Source organism: Octopus sinensis, linkage group LG3 (genome assembly GCF_006345805.1).
Source record: "Octopus sinensis linkage group LG3, ASM634580v1, whole genome shotgun sequence".
Taxonomy (NCBI): domain Eukaryota; kingdom Metazoa; phylum Mollusca; class Cephalopoda; order Octopoda; family Octopodidae; genus Octopus; species Octopus sinensis.
Window position 1 is genome coordinate 163,003,461 of NC_042999.1, and position 21,190 is coordinate 163,024,650.

A 21,190-nucleotide genomic window follows, 5' to 3' on the forward strand; every position below is an offset into this window, starting at 1 on the left:
ATGTTACAGGTAACAAAAAAACTCCACAGAAAGTATTTTTTCCTCTGACAGACAGGTATGTGTGCATGCATGGGTGTGCACACACAAGTGGATGAATAAACACGAAATAACATTAACCCTTTTGATATAAACCCACATAAAACTGCTCTTGTTCCTATGATACAAACTCCTATTTAAAGTAATGTAAATTAAAACTTTCAATCAAAATTCCATGTTTATGTTTTTAAACATAGCTTAACATTGGCAGTTATTTTATACTAAATTCTTCATTACTTTCAAAATTAATTGAAATAAAGGCAGTGCAAGCTGACAGAAATATGGTAATGTGGTTCAATAAATGCCTTGCAATATTTGGTTACATTTCCATTTGATCTTGAAATAAACTGTGCAGGTCAACTTAGCCTTTCTCACTGAGAGACAGAGAGAGAGAGAGAGATAGAGATAGAGAGAGAGACACACTTTGTGCCAATGTCAGAAATCATTAATATCCTTTTAGAAAACTTGATTGTGCTTTTCTATTGTGAGAAAGTGAAAGTATTTAAGCCCCTCCCTACCATGGATGTTACTGAAATGCTATTGATATCATTTTGGACAAAATAGCAAACTCTTGAGTCATTGGCTTTCTTTGGAATCACATTTGGCTGCTATGTCTATGACGAATACAAGGAATTGCAAAGCTTTGTGTTCCAGTTAAAATCAACTTGTCAATAGAAACAGAAGAATACTTATGATGGTTAATTCCTGTACATAATAATAATAATAATTATTATTATTATTATAAGAATTTCTTACATTGGCACAAAGGCATATATTTGTAAGAGGGAAGAACAGTTGATCCAATCAACTTAAGTACACAACAAATACATATTTTATTGATGCTAGGAGGATGAAAAGTAAGAGTCAAATTTCAAGTCAAAAGCAGTGGAATAAATTACAGAACTATTATAGATCTATTCCAATGCTCCAGGTTCAAGAGACATTACAGTTCAAAACAATGAATATATCTGTACTAAAAGGGAAGAAAGACAAAATGCACAGAGTAAGATATATACAAGTAAGAAGTAAGATGTATACATATAGACTGCATGCAACAGAAATCATGCCAATGAATAAATTTGAAAATAGATTAAATTAACTAAGATTTTTAGGCCTTTATTCTGATATGTGTATGTACTCTAAGCACACATGCATAAAAGTATTAATTTACATGTCTGTTGTGTATCACCATCATCAGTGTAACATCCTTCTTTTCATGCTGACATAATTGCTCATCTCTGACATGAAGCCATTTATCATGTTCTTTGTATACTTGCTTGAATTACAGCCTTTTGAAATCTGAACCTTACATTTCTTTATTGCCTCCCTTCACACATCCTTTACCGTTTTCTTTTTTTAAACAATAAATACCCATTGTTGTGAATTGGCATCACAGACAACCAATCTGTCAATTTCCTATAATTGGCACTCTACCAATGAGTTAACTCTTTTGCTCTCTTCTATATCATGTTTGTACAAGATAGCAAAATAACAGGGACATGATTCAAAATCTTCAGTCTTGAAGCATTAACTTTAACCATTTAGCTCACATCATTGTCATCAAAACCATAAATCAAACTATCAACTCCATTTTCACACAATTACTACTTCTATCAAGTACTTAACTTACAGGTGTTAAAAAGGTAACTTCATGGAAAGTGACAAGAAAAGAAGAGTTTGAGGAGAGAGAAGTAAAAATGGTAAAGTTATAATAAACAGAAGCAATGTTTCTAGTCTGAGCAAAGAGGATAAAGGAAAGGAAAAAACGTTATGGCTGAGGTATTTGACCAATGACTTAATCAGTATATTGTCCATTTAGGACTGCGACAATTAGCATTTACCTGTTCTCCAACTGAAGTGAGCATATTGAGTTGGTTGGCCAGGGGTCCAGTGAACTAAGAGAAAGACAGAAAGATAGAGCTAGTTTAAGAAGAGAAAAAAAAAAACAATATCCATATACCTTTCTTTGTAACCATAGTAACCGGAGCTGACATTATTCACTCAGTTTCATGTTTTGGGGTGTTGTTTTGTGTATTAACATAAAACAAATGGCAAATAAATATCTTGTAAGAAACAGGAAGCCACACACTACATGCCCACTAGCTCCAAATTACTAATTTCAAATGGTTACTTTCTTTCATCCAGTATATTAAAAAAAAAAATTTGTTAGTACCTCTACATATAGAAATAGAATAGACCAAACTAAAATAAAGAAATATTTAGAGAATAAATAATTCAGAGGCACTAGTGTGTAAAAAAACAGATAAGCCAGATAACATATATTTAATGCAGGTAAAAAGCTAGAAATAACATGGTGAGGAAAAAGCAATATGACGAAAATTTTTCATTATCTTCAGTAAATCTAGACTTGTTTCAGTTTTGTACTCTAAATAATCTTTTTTTTCACATGACAATAAATGCATCATTTTGTACATTTATGCTGTCATTAATTTATCCCTACTTTGCAAGTATGGGGAAGTCTACGTCACGCTGATGAAGTTAGAATACTGAAAGATATAGAGAGATATTTCCAATGCCTCGGAAAAAATAAAATATCTTATTTCCAAGAAGATATTTGTCTTTGACTAATATTGCTTTTCCTTCTCTACAGTTATTTTTAGTTTGTAAATGCTCCAAAGAAATATGTTAAAAATATTTTCAACATTAAATATCTAATAAAATCTTAGGATATGACTGGAGAAAATTGTATTCCATCTCATACCGACTGATCAGAATCCATCATAGATTAGTGAGCTAGCCTTTGTACATGTGAAATAGTCATGTAAACAAGCAGGAATAAATTTTGAAAAAATGACATCAGCATCAGTGAGAGCAATTTGTCCCTTGTTTATGATTGTATTCCACCTCAGTGTGACAAATGTTTATGATGGCAACATCATCATCATCATTTAATGTCCATTTTCCATGCTGGCATATGCGAATACACACAGGTGTGCACATACAGCTTTTACTATGTACCACTTTGATTTTATATCACAATTAGATAAAAATGTCCCATACATAATTACACTGTTAGGTTCCCACTAAAGAATTTCTTTTCATCTAGTATGAAAAAGATGCGTTTGCCTGTAGATCATCCAAGTTGGATTTGCCATTATAAGATAAAAAGTGAAATTCACTGAGAACTGAAATGGATCTTAGACTTGGTTTGCCAAATAAAGCTTGTTATCAACCTACAGCTCTTATTTAAATCAGAAGGAAATTTCAAATTCTTGATCGAAATAACTTATACCAGACAATGTTAATAAAACATTTGAGTTTGATAGACAGTACTCAAAATGTCTTAATGAGAACATGCAGCCACTATCACAATTCCTTAAATAAATTCATATTCACAAAACTGATCACTTAATATATTTATTGTTCCTAAATGTTTCAAAATAATACATTTCTTCTGTTCTTGGCATCAGCTTAATTACATACAATTAAAAACAATCTGAAAATAATAAAACTCTTAAATGTCTATTAGATAGAAACAGAACAAGAGGCCCACTGGCAACATTCAAACAATGCCAGATAAATATTACTAATTATACTATACCACATAATAAACACCAAACTAAACTAGGATACCTCACTGTATGAGACATTAGTGGAATAACCTAGTCTGCTGGCACGAAGTGATTGATTAATTATCTGTGAAGCCAGGGAAATTCTTGTAAAGGTAGTTACAGTTCTATTAGTTGGCATGTTTCTATTTTCCGGAGTGGCTGTCTGGTAAATAGCTTGCTAACCAACCACATGGTTCCGGATTCAGTCCCACTGCGTGGCATCTTGGGCAAGTGTCTTCTGCTATAGCCCTGGGCTGACCAATGCCTTGTGAGTGGATTTGGTAGACGGAAACTGAAAGAAGCCTGTCGTATATATGTATATATATATATATAAGTGTGTGTGTATATGTTTGTGTGTCTGTGTTTGTCCCCCTAGCATTGCTTGACAACCGATGCTGGTGTGTTTACGTCCCTGTCACTTAGCGGTTCGGCAAAAGAGACCGATAGAATAAGTACTGGGCTTACAAAGAATAAGTCCCAGGGTCAATTAGCTCGACTAAAGGCGGTGCTCCAGCATGGCCGCAGTCATATGACTGAAACAAGTAAAAGAGTAAAGAGTAAGAGTAAACAGGTACTTTAAATATAATGAAATTCACATCTTAGTCAGTTAGACACACTACAAATGTATCTTTGTAAGATAAATAAACTATAACAGACCGACTGATAGTTAACTTACTTGTTTTGTAAAATGCTGTTTTGAGTTTCATCTTTATTCATATTATACAGTATTTACAAAACAAAGAAAAATGAGGTCAACAATCAGATGAGCTATTCTATTATTGTTACCAAATTTGAAATGGCTGCAACAAGATCTGATGCATTGTAATTTTCGATTTAGGAGTATTATATAGAAACTCCCAAACAAACAAAGCTCAAGTATTGTGGCTATTTTATTTTTATTTTATTTACATTTGTCTGGATCAGAAGGGAAAGATAGTGGTCTTAGATGTTGAGAGTGTTCTGGTGTGTTAATGTGTCTAAATATCTGTGGGTAGTATGCTGTAGAAGCTGTTTGGACTCAAACAGACCATTTTCATAAACAGCAAACCTTTTAAGTCCCATAAATGTTAGAGGAATAAATAAGTGTTTAAGGTTGCACTCAAGAATGTACAGGTAATAAAATAGAGTGCTGTTTTCCTTAATTTGGGATTGAATACTGGGTCAGTGAGTCAGGTGTATTCCTGTAACTTGCAGGAAGCCAATAAAATTGCCAAAGGCTTGAAACAGATTAAATTGTTATTTTCATGAATGCTGCACATGTAAATCCAAGATCTACTCCTAAGCCATTCAATAGTATTTATGGGTCCTGATTAGGCAGAAAATCACTGCATTTCCAATGTAGCACCAACCTAAATTTCTGACTACATTCTTGAAGTGAAACTGAAAGTTCACTGATGCAGAAACTCCAGGTATATTACAGGTAAAAGCAATGTGTGAGTCTTGCAAAAAGTAATGAGTCACACATTTAAGAAGGCTAAGACTGAATATAGCACCACGATGATGATGATGATGATTTATTATTAGTTATAATCGTTTCAGTACCATGCTAACACCACTGCACAGAAATGATTCATGTGAAAAGTTAATAAATGCAATCGACTGTATCAGGTTGGCATCAAGAGGTGTGCTCTTCTTACATTGTGCGATGGATATGCATTTTATGTGGCTTATATAAAGATAAAACAATAAGTGTAAAGAAAGAGGAAAAAAGGTGAAATAAAATGGATAAAACGAAGACAATAATACCAAGACTAAGAGAAAGAAGAATAGGAAGAATAATGTCAAATATTATCAAGAAAAGAGTGATCTCAGGGGTAGTAGTGGTGTATGTATGTTTGTATGTATATATATATATGTTGATAGATTAGTATTAAATCACATATTAGTGACAGGTGATGATAATAAAATACTAATAATGTTAACACCACCAAGAAAATCAACAAAAGTAATAATAATAAAGCATATTACTGCTATTACTCTCATTATCACTATTTCATTCTTCATTTGGTTTCAGTTTTCATTTATATTTGATTATTATCCTTATTTGTAATTGTAGTAGGTATTAGTGTAATTAGCACACTAGGCAAAATGCTTAGCTGCATTTCAGTCATCTTTACGTTCTGAGTTCAAATTCCACCAGGGTCCACTTTGTCTTTCATCCTCTTGGGGTTGATAAAATAAGTAACATTTGAATGCTGGGGTCAAACTTATCTCCACTCCCTGAAATTCATGGCATAATGCCAAAATTTGAAATCATTATTATTATTGCTACTGTTGGTGTTGTTAGTATTATTATTATTATTATTATTTTCTTATCATGGCCTGCCACTGTATCTGTGATTTACTACTGAGCCACTAATATTTATATATCTACAATTATAATAAAAAAAAAAAAAACCTGTTTATTATGGATTTCCGGTAATGTATGCACTATTTTGTATAGTAACTGGCTGGAGGCATTACCTGCAGCATATCTACGCATGTATGCCCCAATGATTTTCTTACCTTGTAGCTTTCAGAAAAACAGATATTTTTTTTTAATGAAATTTTCTACAAATACACTTCAGATGGTATAGATTCTATTTCTATCAGAATCTGTTGTTGAAAGATTTTTGGTGTGAGTTAAAGAAAAAGAAATTGCTTGTTTATACTACATATAAGTGAATCAGTAATTTGTGCAAAAAAGGCAATTTGATGAATTTAGAACAAATTTTCCCAATGGAAGTGATACTACAGTCCTGGATTTTCTTGTTTCAAAGGGTTGCTTTATGAGATTCCAGAAAAGAAAAGGATTACAAAATCTTGTGAGACATGCTGAGTCTGCTAGTGCAGATCATAAATGTAATTGACTACCCCCTCCTCCTCCCAGAGTAAGCTGATACCATTGACCCCAGTACTTTATCAAGTTGATCCCAAATGAATGAAAAGCAAAGCTGACCTCAGCAAGATGTGAACCAGAATGTAAAGTGCCAGAACAAATACTGAAAAGCAATTTTCCAGCACTCTAATGATGTTGCCAATCAACTGCAGCAGTAGAAACAACAACAATTATTATTTCTAAGGGAGCACAAAACCAGAAATTTGGAGGAAGGAAATAGTTGAGTATACCGACCCCAGTACTTGACTGGTACATTACTGACTCTGGAGAATGCAAAACAAAGTTGACCTCGGTGGAATCTAAAGTCTGAATGTAAAGAGGTGGAAGAAATACTGCAAGACATTTCCCCCAGGACTAACAATTCTGCCAATTCACAAAACATTTACCTGGTTAAAAAAAAAAAGCTATGTAAACTATTAAGAACTCCCTAAGATACTGTCTAAATCAATGAAGGCAACCAAATTCAGAGAGGAAGAGGAAACAAAGTAAATATACAATGTCCCTATGCTTGAATATTTCATACAAAGAAATAAGGCCCCAGATGACAATCAATAAAAACATTATTTTAGAAATGGAAAGGAAATTTCTACAAAAGTTCAAAATAATGTACTGCTATATGAATTATTCTGGAGCACATCACAGAGCTAAATAATTGAAAATCTTCTAAACAAAAGATTTGAGCTGGGTAAGGGAACACTGCATGATAATTAACATTTTTAACTTAAGCATATCAACATACTCTCAAACAGCCAATAAAATGTATAAGCTTCTTCTTCATCATGCCACAACACTTTACAGTTAACAAGAATCCTCCAAACTAAACTGTCAGCTTTATGAACTAATCGAGCAGATTGAATATAAAGTAGTTTGTTTTGCTAATACAACAGCTAAATTCTTATTTCAAATAAACCCTTCATTATGTTCATTGTTGAAAAAAAAAATGCTCCAAGCCCTAATGTTGTGGCTGATATTACTACAAGCAGAGATAAGATGGTCAACTGTTATTAAGGTGAGGGAATGAACCTTACAAATATGAAATTAAAACTAAATTTTCTTGAGATTGATAAAGAAAAATCAATACACTCATTAGGAGCTTCACAGAGTAAAAAAAATTTCCAATTTAATTATTACAAAATATATTGACAAGGGCGGTGCCCCAGCATGGCCTCAGCCGGATGGCTGAAACAAGTAAAAGAGTAAAAGAGTAAAAGAGTAATAATAACAGAAATATTCGAAAATTATTTCACAATAAAACCTACGGATTTCTAGACAAAATACATTAGCTAATTTATAGCCTGTCAAAGTGAAATTAGCATATGGATAAGGTACAGGACCAGAGTTAGTGTCAATGTTTTATGAATCTCTGGATAGGATACTGTCCAGAAGCAAAAACCTCTCTTTTGTAACTTAAATAATCTCCTGCAATTTGTATGGTATGTGCACACACAAACACACGATCTGTGTGTGTGTGTGTGTGTGCATACATGAAATTAATAAAGCATATTCTTTTCTGTTCAATTTATTCATTTCTGACTTATGGAGATACTAAGTAACCCAAAAGAAGAATGCTTCATATATATATGGAAATGCTGTGACATTCATAAAGTAATCAGGCTATCTGTAATAATTACAGAATTTTATAATTCCTGTAACATTATTATTTTGATATAATCACTGTCATTTACAATATTGATAAGCATTTTCTTTTCACCCAAAACCAACATTCATACACTGTCATATACTCGGGTTGGCATTCTATAACAATACCATGGTTCTAGGTAACAATAGCTAAATAAGAAACATCTCTCAACTGAAAAGTCACTAATTTGTCAGTATGTAGATGATGCACGTTAGAGTTAGTGTAGTCTACACACAAAACTACTTCTAAAAGTCAATAACAAATCTACTGATATAGTGGTATAGAATTGGACAACACAGCCTGAATGAGCACTTTAATCATAGTCCAAGCACACAAGCAACTGGATTTAGAACTTCTTGCAAAATACTTGTTAATTATAGAGTGTATGATGTTCTTTGTGCTGAAATAAGCCAACTCATCTATTTGAAGTAAAATAATACTGAATCAAAAAGAATATTTAGCAACCATAAAACACAACATCAGTGATGAGATACAAACTATAAACCAGTTGGTTTGAAATCTGATAATATTATCAAATCATTCAGCTTCAACTTCACCACAAAATTGAAAATAAACATGCAATGTTTATAAAAATTTTTAAAAGTTCTTCACTTACTAATTGTTGTCTTTGTCCTTGCATCTGGAGAGCAAGCAGAATGATCAATCCAAGCTGCATGTTTGAGTTCATCAGTGGATTGAAGGAAACATTGGGACCAGGGCCGAGAAGACCTGTAACTCAAATGGCCCAAAAAAAATAACAAATCTTTCAATATGCTCACAACAAGTAAATACAAAAATAACACACTTAAACAACAGTGTAACAAAGGTAACCACACAAAATATAGGCACAAGGCTTGAAATTTGGGAGCAGAGACAAGTCGATTACATCAACCCCAGTGCAAAACTGTTACTAATTCTGCCAACTCAGTGCCTTAATAATAATAATAATAATGATAATAATGATAATAAATGCCCTGATGCAGTACCAGGCAGTGGCTCTCATGGCTTCTGATCTTGACTGATTGGAAGTGTTATCATGTACATTGTTTTGTCTTGGTATAAAAGATGGGCTACAACAAATATTCTACTCAATACCACAGATTTGCTTGTCAGTTGTTTGACCTTAATCAGTTGAGCATGTCCCTTAGTGGCTGACGATATGTGCATCTCTGATCACGAGCAGAAGTAGTGGGGGAGCATCATAGCCATGTGTTGAGAGGGATTCTTTGGGGCTTGAATAATTCACCTTTGGAAACAGGGGTGTTTCGTTCAACATCCTTAAACAACCCTTAATCAGGGACCTTTTGAGCGGGATGGGTTACCCAACCAGAAGAAAATTCTAACTGGGCCCCACCTGCAAGGTCATGCGCTGTTTATCTTGTTATGAGATCACAATGTCGTGCACATATGGTTGTGATGCATGTGCCTGGTGTACCCTTATCAGACAGGTAGTCATGATGGGTATATTGGGCTTTGTATATTTTACCCCAGTGTCACTTTGATGGCATGAACTGCTCTCTCACTCAATAATAATAATAATAATAATAATAATAATAATAATGATAATAACAACAATAATTCTTCCTACTCTAGGCACAAGACCTGAGATTTGGTGGGGAGGAGTATAGTTGATTACATCGACCATTGCTAACTGGTACTTATTTCATCAACCCAAAAAGATGGAATGCAATGCCAACCTTGAAGTGTCTTGGTTGGTATGTTAACAATTCTGTTGGCTTATAATAATAATGGTAAACATCGCCCTTTTCAAGCCTAGCCAGGCTCATGGGCCTGGTTTCCCGGTTTCTGTGGCGTATGTGTTCTCCCCAGCGGGATGGGATGCCAGTCCATCGCAGCATTACTCAAGAAACAGGAAGAGAGAGTGAGAGAAAGTTGTAGTGAAAGTGTACAACAGGGGTCGCCACCACCTGCTGCCGGAGCCTCGTGGAGCTTTTAGGTGTTTTCACTCAATAAACACACACAACGCCCGGTTTGGGAATCGAAACCATGATCTTCCGACCACAAGTCCACTGCCCTAACCACTGGGCCATTGCACCTCCACATAATAATAAAAATAAAGATCTGGAAATAGAGGTAACTCGAATGTGGAGTCTAAAAACAGAAGCAATTCCTATTATAGTGGGCGCATTAGGTATGATAAAAAAATATTCAGACAAATAGCAAAAGCACCAGGACTAACAAATATATATACATACAGAAAATAGCACTACTAGACACTGCACACATCCTATGTAAAATACTTTCAATAAAGTAAAAATAAGAGCATCACAACAAACCACAGCACAGACTGAAGGCACACAGAGCTGCGCTCGGTAGTGAAGTGAAAGCACATGATAAAAACAACAGGTGTGGCTGTGTAGTAAGAAGCTTGCTTTCCTAACAACATGGGTTCAGTCCCACTGCATGGCACCTTGGGCAAGTGCCTTCTACTATAGCTTCAGACTGACCAATGCCTTGTGTATGAACTTGGTAGACAGAAACTGAAAGAAACCTGTCATATACATATCTTTGTGTATGTATTTGTCTTGACAACTGGTGTTGGTGTGTTCGTTTATGTCCCTGTAACTTAGCGGTTCAGTAAAAGAAACCAACAGAATAAGTACCGGGCTTAAAAAAAAAAGTGCTGGGGTCGATTCATTTGACAAAAAACTCTTGAAGGCAGTGCCCCAGCATGGCTGTTGTCTAATGACTGAAACAAGATAATAATAATAATAATCCTTTGTACTAAAGACTCAAGGACTGAAATTTTGGGGGAGAGGACTAGTCAATTACACTGGTACCTCACCATGATGATGATGATGATGATAATAACAGTTGTCATCATTATTATTATGAAAAATTTCCTTGATATCTGCGGTACTTGCATATTATCCGCTGTATGCAACCTAGATACCTAAGGTAGATAATGGATATGATTTTTATCATACACTGGATGATTATATGATGCTAAGAAGCACTAGGACTGGATAAATTTTAAAAAGCACATGTACACATGAATGCCCACTAAAAACACTATAACACTATGAAATCTGAGATGACAGTGCTCTTTGCAAAATGTGCAAAGTGCTCATGATGGTTATTTTTTGCATTTCTTTTAACCCTTTCGTTACTGTATTTATTTTGAGATGCTCTGTGTTTCTTCTAATTATTTTAAATATAACAAAGAATTTAGTAAAATAGCATCGTTATCATTGAGCTAGTGTTAGGAACATAAATTGTGACTTAGATTTGGTGGAAGATTTGAATTCAAAACTTATGAAAATATAACATTTGTACTAGAGGGCCAGAGCCGGTTTCAGCCGGGTTGGTAACGAAAGGGTTAAGTATGATTTTCCTAGTATCATATGTATCAAGTGCTCCTATGATAACAAGTATCGTAGTGGTTTTCATCTTCCATATTTTGGCCATCTCCAGACCTAGGGCTTCATTATTTCATATTTTATCGAGTTCTTTAACTACATAATTGTAGGTTGATATAAATTAGTCTTGAACTGCAATGATAAACACTAACCTAACACTTCCCAAAACCACTGATGATCGAGTAATTTGACATCAGTTTTGTTGGTGTATGCTAAGTTTTAGTTATATAAGGGCTTATTAGTGTTGTTCTGCTTCTTCCAGTCATTTTCTTTCCTATCGATTATTTTTGCAGCTTGGCTTGGTGAAGTCTCTCTTGTCTTATCCTCATCATTATTTAACGTCCATTTTCCATGCTGGCATAGGTTGGATGGTCTGGCATGAGCTAGTAAGGTCAGGGGCTGCAACAGACTCTATTGTCTGTTTCAGCATGGTTTCAACGGCTGGATGCACTTCCTAATGCCAACCACTCTACAGAGTGTACAGGATGCTTTTTATGCAGTGCTTTTTACATGGCACCAAGGATGATTTAAAAGTTTTTTAGATTCTCTTGTGAGACAGAGTACTTGGATTTTTTACTTTCATAGTTTTTAACCAAGGCCTTCATCCAATCAGTTATTGCATTAGGGTAGCTGTTTTAAGGGACATTTCATGTGAAATAAAACCTGTGCCACCTTCATTCATATGGATGTCAGCTTGAGGATGGTGCATATTGTGTGATGCGGAGAGTTTTTCTGGTTCTCCCATTCATCCTTTTGATATCTCGGAGAATCCAGTTATCATTATTAATATCATCATCATCATCATTACCACTACTACTATTATAGTGAGAATGCCTTACAAAAGCTTGTAAACTGGTTTTGATTCCTAGGTGCACCCAATTAATTTCACTTAGAATGCTTATAACTACCCTTGTTTCTAAGTTTTTAGCTGGGGACCTAAGTTAGGCATCATCAACAAGACAAAAAATGTAGGATTTATAAATTTTCTCCAAAAGCATTAGCAGTGTAATTTAAACAATTTCAGCAGAAAAATTGAAACCAGGTCAAACACACTGTCTCTTATTAGTAGTAGCTAGCAGCAATAACCATGCTGCATCATGTTTTCTTTCCAAGTGAAATTTAAAAATTAGAAGTCTTTTTTGAGAGCCTCTGTCAGTTTTAGAGTTTCCAATTTTCTCAATCTTTTACATTCCAATAAATAGCTAAATTATCTCGTGTGAAGATGGAAACTAGCATAATAAAATAAATTTTGTTTTTATCAGTTTTAAACCCTATTATGACCAAATCTGTAATAAAATAACTTAGAATTCAGAGCAATTAAATAAAATAACCAACTTTTTCAATAGTAAAATGGTACTTAGAACATGTCTTTAAAATATTTCACTTAAATTTACCTTGTCACTAAGCAAGAACTTAATATAACTACAATGAAATACTTTTTTTAATAATAATTTGTAATCAATGCTTGATTTTTTTTAAAGGTTTTACAAAGTGTTGGAAGGGATAAAGTAAACTTTAATCATAAAATAAAATTCAGACATATACGAGACAAGCTTACATAATTTTATTTATGTTTCAGCTGAAAGTTTGGAGGGTCAAATAATTAACCGGTTAACATTCAGATTATTCTGTCAAATGCAATGCTATATTCACACTATTTTGAATTACTCATGTATTATCTTGCAGCTTTCAGATTTCAATGAAGTGACTGCTTATGTTAGAATAACAAATGTTGGGTAGGTGTGAGAGGCCAGATCTAGCCAGTTTGAACATAAAACAGGAAAAATATTTGGGCCAGATATGGCTAGTTTAACCCTTTAGTGTTTAAACTGGCTATATCCGGCCCATATATTCTACTCATTTTATGTTCAAACTGGCCAGAACCAGTATCTCACACCTACCCTGCAATGTCATTCTAAAAATAAACAATTACATCTTTCAAATCTTGAAGCTACAAGATAATACCAGGTTAATTTTTTTAAATGTAAATAAATAAGGATTACCTCTGACATATTAGTTTGAATACTAAAGGGTTAAATATAATTTCACAGGGAATCCAAGCAAGCAATATTAATAAAATTGAAGTTTTTCATTTATTCATTTTTAAATAAACAAATTTTGAAATCAAAATACCTGGTTTGGCATTTCTCATGATGGTCTGATGTATGTAGGTTTTCTGAAGTAGCTGAAGAGCTTGGTGAAATTGCTCAAGCACTAAAAGAAAAAGAAAGCCCATTTTTATAACACAGTTGGAGAGATATCAAAGAAAAGAATTAAACTTTTGTCATCCTTTTCTAAATTAAAGAATGCTACTGGTTTGAACCAAAATAATTTACATCAGTACATAGTTTTAAAATACTGACATATATTGATCAGAATAACAACAAAAAAAACCCCAAAAAACCCTGAGTTGGAGTGGAATTGGCTGTGTCACATTACAGTCTTTTTATTTAGTTAATTTAAGCAGTGTTATTAAATTAGTCAACTGTTAATAAATTAGGGTATTCAGCAAGAATTGCTCCATTTATTTATTGATTAATAAACACATAAATCTGCATATTTATTCAAACCATTCAAAAATAAAAACAACATTCTCATGATGGAATTAAGATTGTGGGAATTTGAGTTAAATAAACGGTTAAAACTTTTCTTTTGCAGACTATGAAAGTTATAAAAAAGCAATATTGTAAATAAATTTAAACTGAACACAGTTATTAGTTACCCTAGCCATATATTTCTACTAACACTCAAGCTACACAGGCCAATGAATATGCAGTCACCTGAACTGTGAAGCATAGCAACTAAATCTCACTCCTATGGAGAATGATATACAAAAAGATGGAAGGGTTATGGTTGATATATTTATCATAATTGATCTGCTCAATCAAGGTTGACCAGGAGCTAAAGAACAATTCAAACCATATCTGCTGTTCTCCTGAGATGAATCTCTATCCTATAAATCTCTAAACCATCTCCACTCTATACCCCAACTACTTTTGGAAAAAAAGTATTAGCACCTACATAGAAATCACTCTTCGAACACGGAAGTCAGTAACAGAGACTTCCATTTATTCTGGCAGAAGGACTCTCCTCAATTTCTCTAACTCACTCCCCTTTCAAATTATCCTCCTTGCCTCCAATTTCTCCAATATGACTGACAAAGGCAAAATCTTTTGCTACTTTTAATTGTTGCATCAGATAGGCCTTCTCAACTAATTATTGGGTACAATTTGAACATGGTCAATTATACACTAGCTTATTTAGTAGTATATGCTTCACTCCTGATAGCAAAGTTAATCATCATCATCATCGTTTAGCATCCGCTTTCCATGCTAGCATGGGTTGGACGGTTCAACTGGGGTCTGGGAAGCCAGAAGGCTGCACCAGGCCCAGTCTGATCTGGCAATGTTTCTACGGCTGGATGCCCTTCATAACGCCAACCACTCCGTGAGTGTAGTGGGTGCTTTTTACGTGCCAGGCAAGGCTGGCAACGGCCACGAACGGATGGTGCTTTTAACGTGCCACCGGCACGAGGCCAGACTGATACTATTCTCCCAAGCGGTTTACATGGAACTGCACTGCAGCTGTATAGGCAAAAGACTGCCAACAGTACATGAAGAAAATCACCTTTCATTGATTGCCATGACTGCAGAATAACCATCAGAAAGCAAAGGATCGCTTTGTGATTACACAGTATGTAAAAATCACTCACATCCTAAATTGCAGCCAAGCTCACTAGTCCCTTTCCATATTAACTATACAAAATTTTTTTACCCATCCACTGCCTAACTCCATGCTGCAACACATAACAAAACTCCTCCTAAATACTCTTTGTCACTGGATGGAAGCACTCCGTCGGTTACGACGATGAGGGTTCCGGTTGATCCGAATCAACGGATCAGCCTGCTCGTGAAATTAACATGTAAGTGGCTGAGCACTCCATAAACACGTGTGCCCTTAACGTAGTTCTCGGGGATATTCAGCGTGACACAGAGAGTGACAAGGCCGGCCCTTTGAAATACAGGTACAACAGAAACAGGAAGTAAGAGTGAGAGAAAGTTATGGTGAAAGAGTTCAGCAGGGATCACCACCATTCCCTGCCAGAGCCTCGTGGAGCTTTTAGGTGTTTTCGCTCAATAAACACTCACAACGCCCGGTCTGGGAATCGAAACCGCAATCCTATGACCGCGAGTCCGCTGCCCTAACCACTGGGCCATTGCGCCTCCACACTACCATATGTACAACCACCAAAAGAAGCCATCAGTTATATATTCCCAAAGCTAAGTTACCTTTGTTCTCACCAAACTCTAATTTCTCAGTCTCTATGCTTCGCAATCTCCAAAAGAACAACCTCTTTGACCTTCCAACTACCAACCTATTCTTCTCACAGCCAACAGCACAAAGTTGATGGAGACAGTTTTAGCCATCTCTTTTATCACTTGGAGCCATTTTCTCAGTAACTATCAATTAGTTTCTATTGGAATATACAGTAATCCCTCGACTTTCGTGGGTGTTACATTCCAAAACACCTGATGATAGGTGAAAATTCAGTAAGTACAAAAAGTACTCTTTTACTTGTTTCAGTCATTTGACTGCGGCCATGCTGGAGCACTGCCTTTTAGTCGAGCAAATCGACCCCGGGACTTATTCTTTGTAAGCCCAGTACTTATTCTATCGGTCTCTTTTGCCGAACCGCTAAGTGACGGGGATGTAAACACACCAGCATCGGTTGTCAAGCAATGCTAGGAGGACAAACACAGACACACAAACATATACAGACACGTACATGTATATATACAATATATACATATATACGACAGGCTTCTTTCAGTTTCCGTCTACCAAATCCACTCACAAGGCATTGGTCAGCCCGGGGCTATAGTAGAAGACACTTGCCCAAGGTGCCACGCAGTGGGACTGAACCCAGAACCATGTGGTTGGTTAGCAAGCTACTTACCACACAGCTACTCCTGCGCCTATGTACTGTATATTTTTTTTTATTATTTTTATAATTTGTATATATATATATTTTATTATAAATGCAAAATAACACCACAGAGGAATCAATGTAAGCTTAAATAATCAACCCCGATATGGCGAGGGATTACTGTACTGAAAACCTGCTTTGTCTCACACTTGTCTCTGACTCTTGAGAACTGTAACAGAAGCAATACTGTTGCTCAAGACATTAGCAACACCTAATGTACCTGGCAAGGGACCATAAAATCATATCCTCTACCTATGGGTTTTGATCGTTTAGATCAGAAGTCTCCTTCTTTCATATTGTCAAGTTTGATGTAATTTGAGTTTATGTCCATACGCTCTTCTTTCTGTATATGAATGACCTTAGCATGGTTAAAGCACACACTACTACAGAGATTGTGGAGGCGCAATGGCCCAGTGGTTAGGGCAGCGGACTCGCGGTCATAGGATCGCGGTTTCGATTCCTAGACCGGGCGTTGTGAGTGTTTATTGAGCGAAAACACCTAAAGCTGCACGAAGCTCCGGCAGGGATGGTGGTGATCCCTGCTGTACTCTTTCACCACAACTTTCTCTCACTCTTACTTCCTGTTTCTGTTGTACCTGTATTTCAAAGGGCTGGCCTTGTCACTCTCTGTGTCACGCTGAATATCCCCGAGAACTACGTTAAGGGTGCACGTGTCTGTGGAGTGCTCAGCCACTTACACGTTAATTTCACGAGCAGGCTGTTCCGTTGATTCGGATCAACTGGAACCCTCATCGTCGTAACTGACAGAGTGCTTCCATGGCCACTACAGAGATTACACTACCTTTAAGTCCCGTACAATCTTTTATAGATGCAACACAAGCAGTTCATGGCATACACAGCTTCAATGAAATGAGACCTCAAAAAAGTCCTTTAATGAAGACATGAAATGGAAACCTAGTCTCCATCTGTACTAAATCGTAATCATTAAACATGCTAGAAAAACACAAGAGCTAAAAGGACTACGTCAAACACTATGAAAATCATTCATACGAATGTGTGTGTATCATAAAGGCTAAGCATACTCTTCAGGACCACATTCTTTAGTCCTGGTTAGTTGGAACATTTTAAACTCAGTACTGGTTACTTACACAAATAAGCAAGTATTCTGGATTGGATAATAAAAATCTGGTAGACTGGGGAAGTATCACACACAAGGCATATTAACACCATGAACCCACAAATGTCATTTTGCCATCTGTTCTACTGCTATTGTAATAATCTATTCTTCTTTAACTAGCAGGTTACACATCACCTCTTTTCAGGCTCACTTGGTGTCTAACTCTTTCAATGACCATTTCAGCTGATCCCACTCGACCAGACCTGCACTAAACACTATGCTTGATATTTGCTATTTAGTACAGCATCTCTCTCTCCCCTACATACACCGATTTCAAAATTAACAGTCTCACCAATCTAAGAGAACCTAGCCAGCAACTAGATAATAATATGAATAATCTGAAGGCTACTTATGGACAACATTAGAAAGTGGAAGAAAGTGTGGTGCAAGTAAATATTTTAATCAGAATTATATCCCAGCAAGGAAACTGAGTTCATAACCTAATTTTGATACTTTCAGCTATCTCACTTCACTTTCATCACTAATACTCTTTAGAAAAGTCTCATCATGTCTCATTTACCCTCTCCCCAAGCTGAGGCTTTGGTGCTTAACTGAAAAATGCAACAAGAAACCAACTAAAAATTCCCCTTTCAGATACATTATTGGTAATTTGAGAAAGACATGAATGCTACAACTCTTGTTATCTCTCTCTTAAAAGACACTGACATAACAGAGTTCAGTGCTTCTATCTAATCTTGCTTTGTTGTGTCTGACCACCCAAAGTTTCAATTTGAATTCAGTTTAGCACTATGATTCTCCACACGACTGACTTCTCTGAGTAGCTCCAACTTAAAACGTTTTTGGTTGTTTAGCTACTATTTTCAGCAAGGTTGTAAGTTCAAATTCTGCTATCAGCTGCTACAAATTAAGTTATATTATTCAACTTAGTCCAGTCAATGAAATATACTTCACAGTTGAGCATTCAGTTCTAAATTTGCAGACCCATCTAAAATCATATTATTGAGCCAAGGGAAAAGACTATAGAAATAACCTGAGGCATTTGAATACCAACAAAAGTATTACAATCAAGGCATTTTTCCCTGGAAATTTCTTTAGAAAATACAAAAGTTTATAGCAATTTTTGTTTTGTTTTGAGGGTAAGTTGCAATCACACACAAACAAACACATCAATATAGATTAGGAGGATTTCTGTAGAAGGACTTTCTTCACATGAACACAATGGTTAACTTATTTCTTTTTGCAAACTTTCCTCATAACCTCTGAGTTAATTTAAGCGATGCAATAACAATAACATAATTAAGGCTTGTAGTATTAAATTTGTTATCTGAAAGTTATGTCTCTAATATGACAAAATACATTCATAAAATACATAGGATAAGCTTTGGATTATTGAAATTCCACTGACACACATACATGCATTTTCAATACTTGTTTTATTGCAGGTTACCTTGGGCAAGATTATTCTACCATAACCTCAAAAGAACAAAAGCTTTATAAGTACAATTGGGTAAATAAACTGTGTATGAGCTGGTCAGAGGAATCCTTCCAGTTTGTGGGTGACAGACTTAATCCACCGCCTGGCTTAACACTACAACCAGGTTACTGGTGGCCCTCAGCAGAGTCTAATCTGCTGTATACATACAAGCCAGATCTCTGGTTTGGGAATAACTTCCTTCCTTTCACCTACCATTCTTTCTGTTCCTGAAAAGGATTACGAGCAATGCTCTTCATTCTCTGTCATCTTCCTTCACTCTCAGAATTTTTGGGGAAAAAAAACCAGCTGATTAAATTGACCCCAATATAAGTGATACTTATTTTATCAAACTCAGAATATTAAGATTAGGAGACATCAACAAAATACCATAAGGTATTTTGGCCACATTCTATACTATCAGTAAGGATCTACTGATTCACTTTTGCTCTGAATCTGAGATTTATTACAATCTTTATATCAATGAAACATTACAATAAGATTATTACTATTACTACTATTAGATTTGGAACTTTCTTCCAGAGAAATATAACTTGCAGGTTTATTTCATCAACCCTGTTCACAATAGTTTTGATAATAAGAAAAGCAGAAGCTCTAACATGTCTACAAAACTCAACTACTGTCTAACCAAGACATTAAAAGTGATTTTCATAAAACTAGATATGAGAGAGAGAGAGAGAGAGAGAGAGAGAGGGGGGGGAGAGAGAAAATTCATAGTAGAAGATACTAAAGTTCTCAACAGCAGAACATTTCAAACTCACTTGCTTAATTTGGATAAAATACAGTAAATCAACGGTCTTGACTGAATGAAAAAGATCAGAGACCAATGTAGCTGTAGTAGAAGTAACAGAGGGCAGGCTCAACTGGGCAATGATTCAGCAGTTGGAGACTGATCTATGCTTGTACGCTTTCAAATGTCTGATTCTAATATTATACTAAACAATGGCAATAATGCTGGTTAGAACATAGAATAAATTTTTAGAAAATGTTCTTTTTATGAATCATCATTAACATCATGCTCACTTTTCAACTTGCACATTTCCCTACATGTTACATTATATATATATATATATATATATATGTATATAACTTATAAACAGGGGCAAAAGAAAAATTATTTCTATGCCAATATGCTGAGAACAGACTTTAAATTGTCAATTTGCACATTTCATTATACATTCACTATAAATACACGTCATGCTGAAATCAAGGAAAGCTAGCTAACAGAATTTTTTTTATAAAAAGTTTGGTATTTCTATATTGAATCAATTTCAGGATTAATCCTATGGATTCTTCCCTCTTCAGTAGAAAATATGGTAAGAAATAAATGAAATACCTACACGCACCCATGGAGAAAAACATAAGCAAGAGTCATGAGTGCACATAAGTACCCCAGTTATATCTAAATGTAAAATCCTTTAGCCAGCCTCAGCACACGTGTGAACTATTCTGAACCACAACTTCTAGTGATTACCAGTCCCTATAGTGAATGGTAATTTTAACCTTTAAAGGTATATTTTAATATACTGCCACTTTTTGATGAAATTTTTTTCTGAAAACAATTTCATCCTATATTAGTAGTAGATTTATTACTATTCACTATAGGGACTGGTAACCACTATAAGCTGTGGTTCAAAATAGCTCTCACGTGTGCTAAGGCTGGCTAAAGGATTTTACATTTACAGGGTGATTGGAAAGTAACTCCCTATTTTAAAATGCTTATAATTTATTTATTAACTATAATTTTTTTCTCAAATTTGTTGTGTATGTTCTTTAATGTATAGGAATTGATTCCATGCTGTTTATTTTTTCAGATTGATTATTTTGTTTGAAATTTAGAAGCCCTACAAACATGGCTGGATGTTTTACTGTGCAGGAGCGTGCCCAGCTAGCTGCACATTACGAAGTTTGGAGATCAGTTGTTCAAGTGCAAAGATGGTGGAGGACCATTAGAGGAAGACATGCTCAAGTTGATGCAAAAAGATAATCAAGAATTGTCATGCAAATTCATGACTACAGGATTTGTAGCTGATACTTGAAGTGGTCGTCCTTCCAATTCATCAAGGTTCGCATGACTGACTGGCCAGAAGCCCTGATTTAACACCCT

General features: G+C 35.2%; 1 protein-coding gene across 7 annotated transcripts in view; it reads right to left on the minus strand.

Annotated features, from left to right (window-relative positions):
- LOC115209403 (ribonucleoprotein PTB-binding 1) overlaps positions 1–21,190 on the minus strand; it is a 102,804-nt gene that overhangs the window by 22,677 nt on the left and 58,937 nt on the right. For 4 of the 7 annotated variants that reach the window (XR_004998419.1, XM_036501574.1, XM_036501573.1 and 1 more), the window contains 3 exons: positions 13,639–13,719; positions 8,742–8,860; positions 1,878–1,931 (listed from right to left, as the gene is read on the minus strand). Coding sequence is in view for 6 of the 7 variants with exons in the window: in XM_036501574.1 (XP_036357467.1) it covers positions 1,878–1,931; positions 8,742–8,860; positions 13,639–13,719 (254 nt within the window). In the remaining variant the exon portion in view is untranslated. The remainder of the gene's footprint in view (positions 1–1,877; positions 1,932–8,741; positions 8,861–13,638; positions 13,720–21,190) is intronic. The other 3 variants (XM_029777797.2, XM_029777799.2, XM_029777798.2) reach the window with 3 other exon arrangements.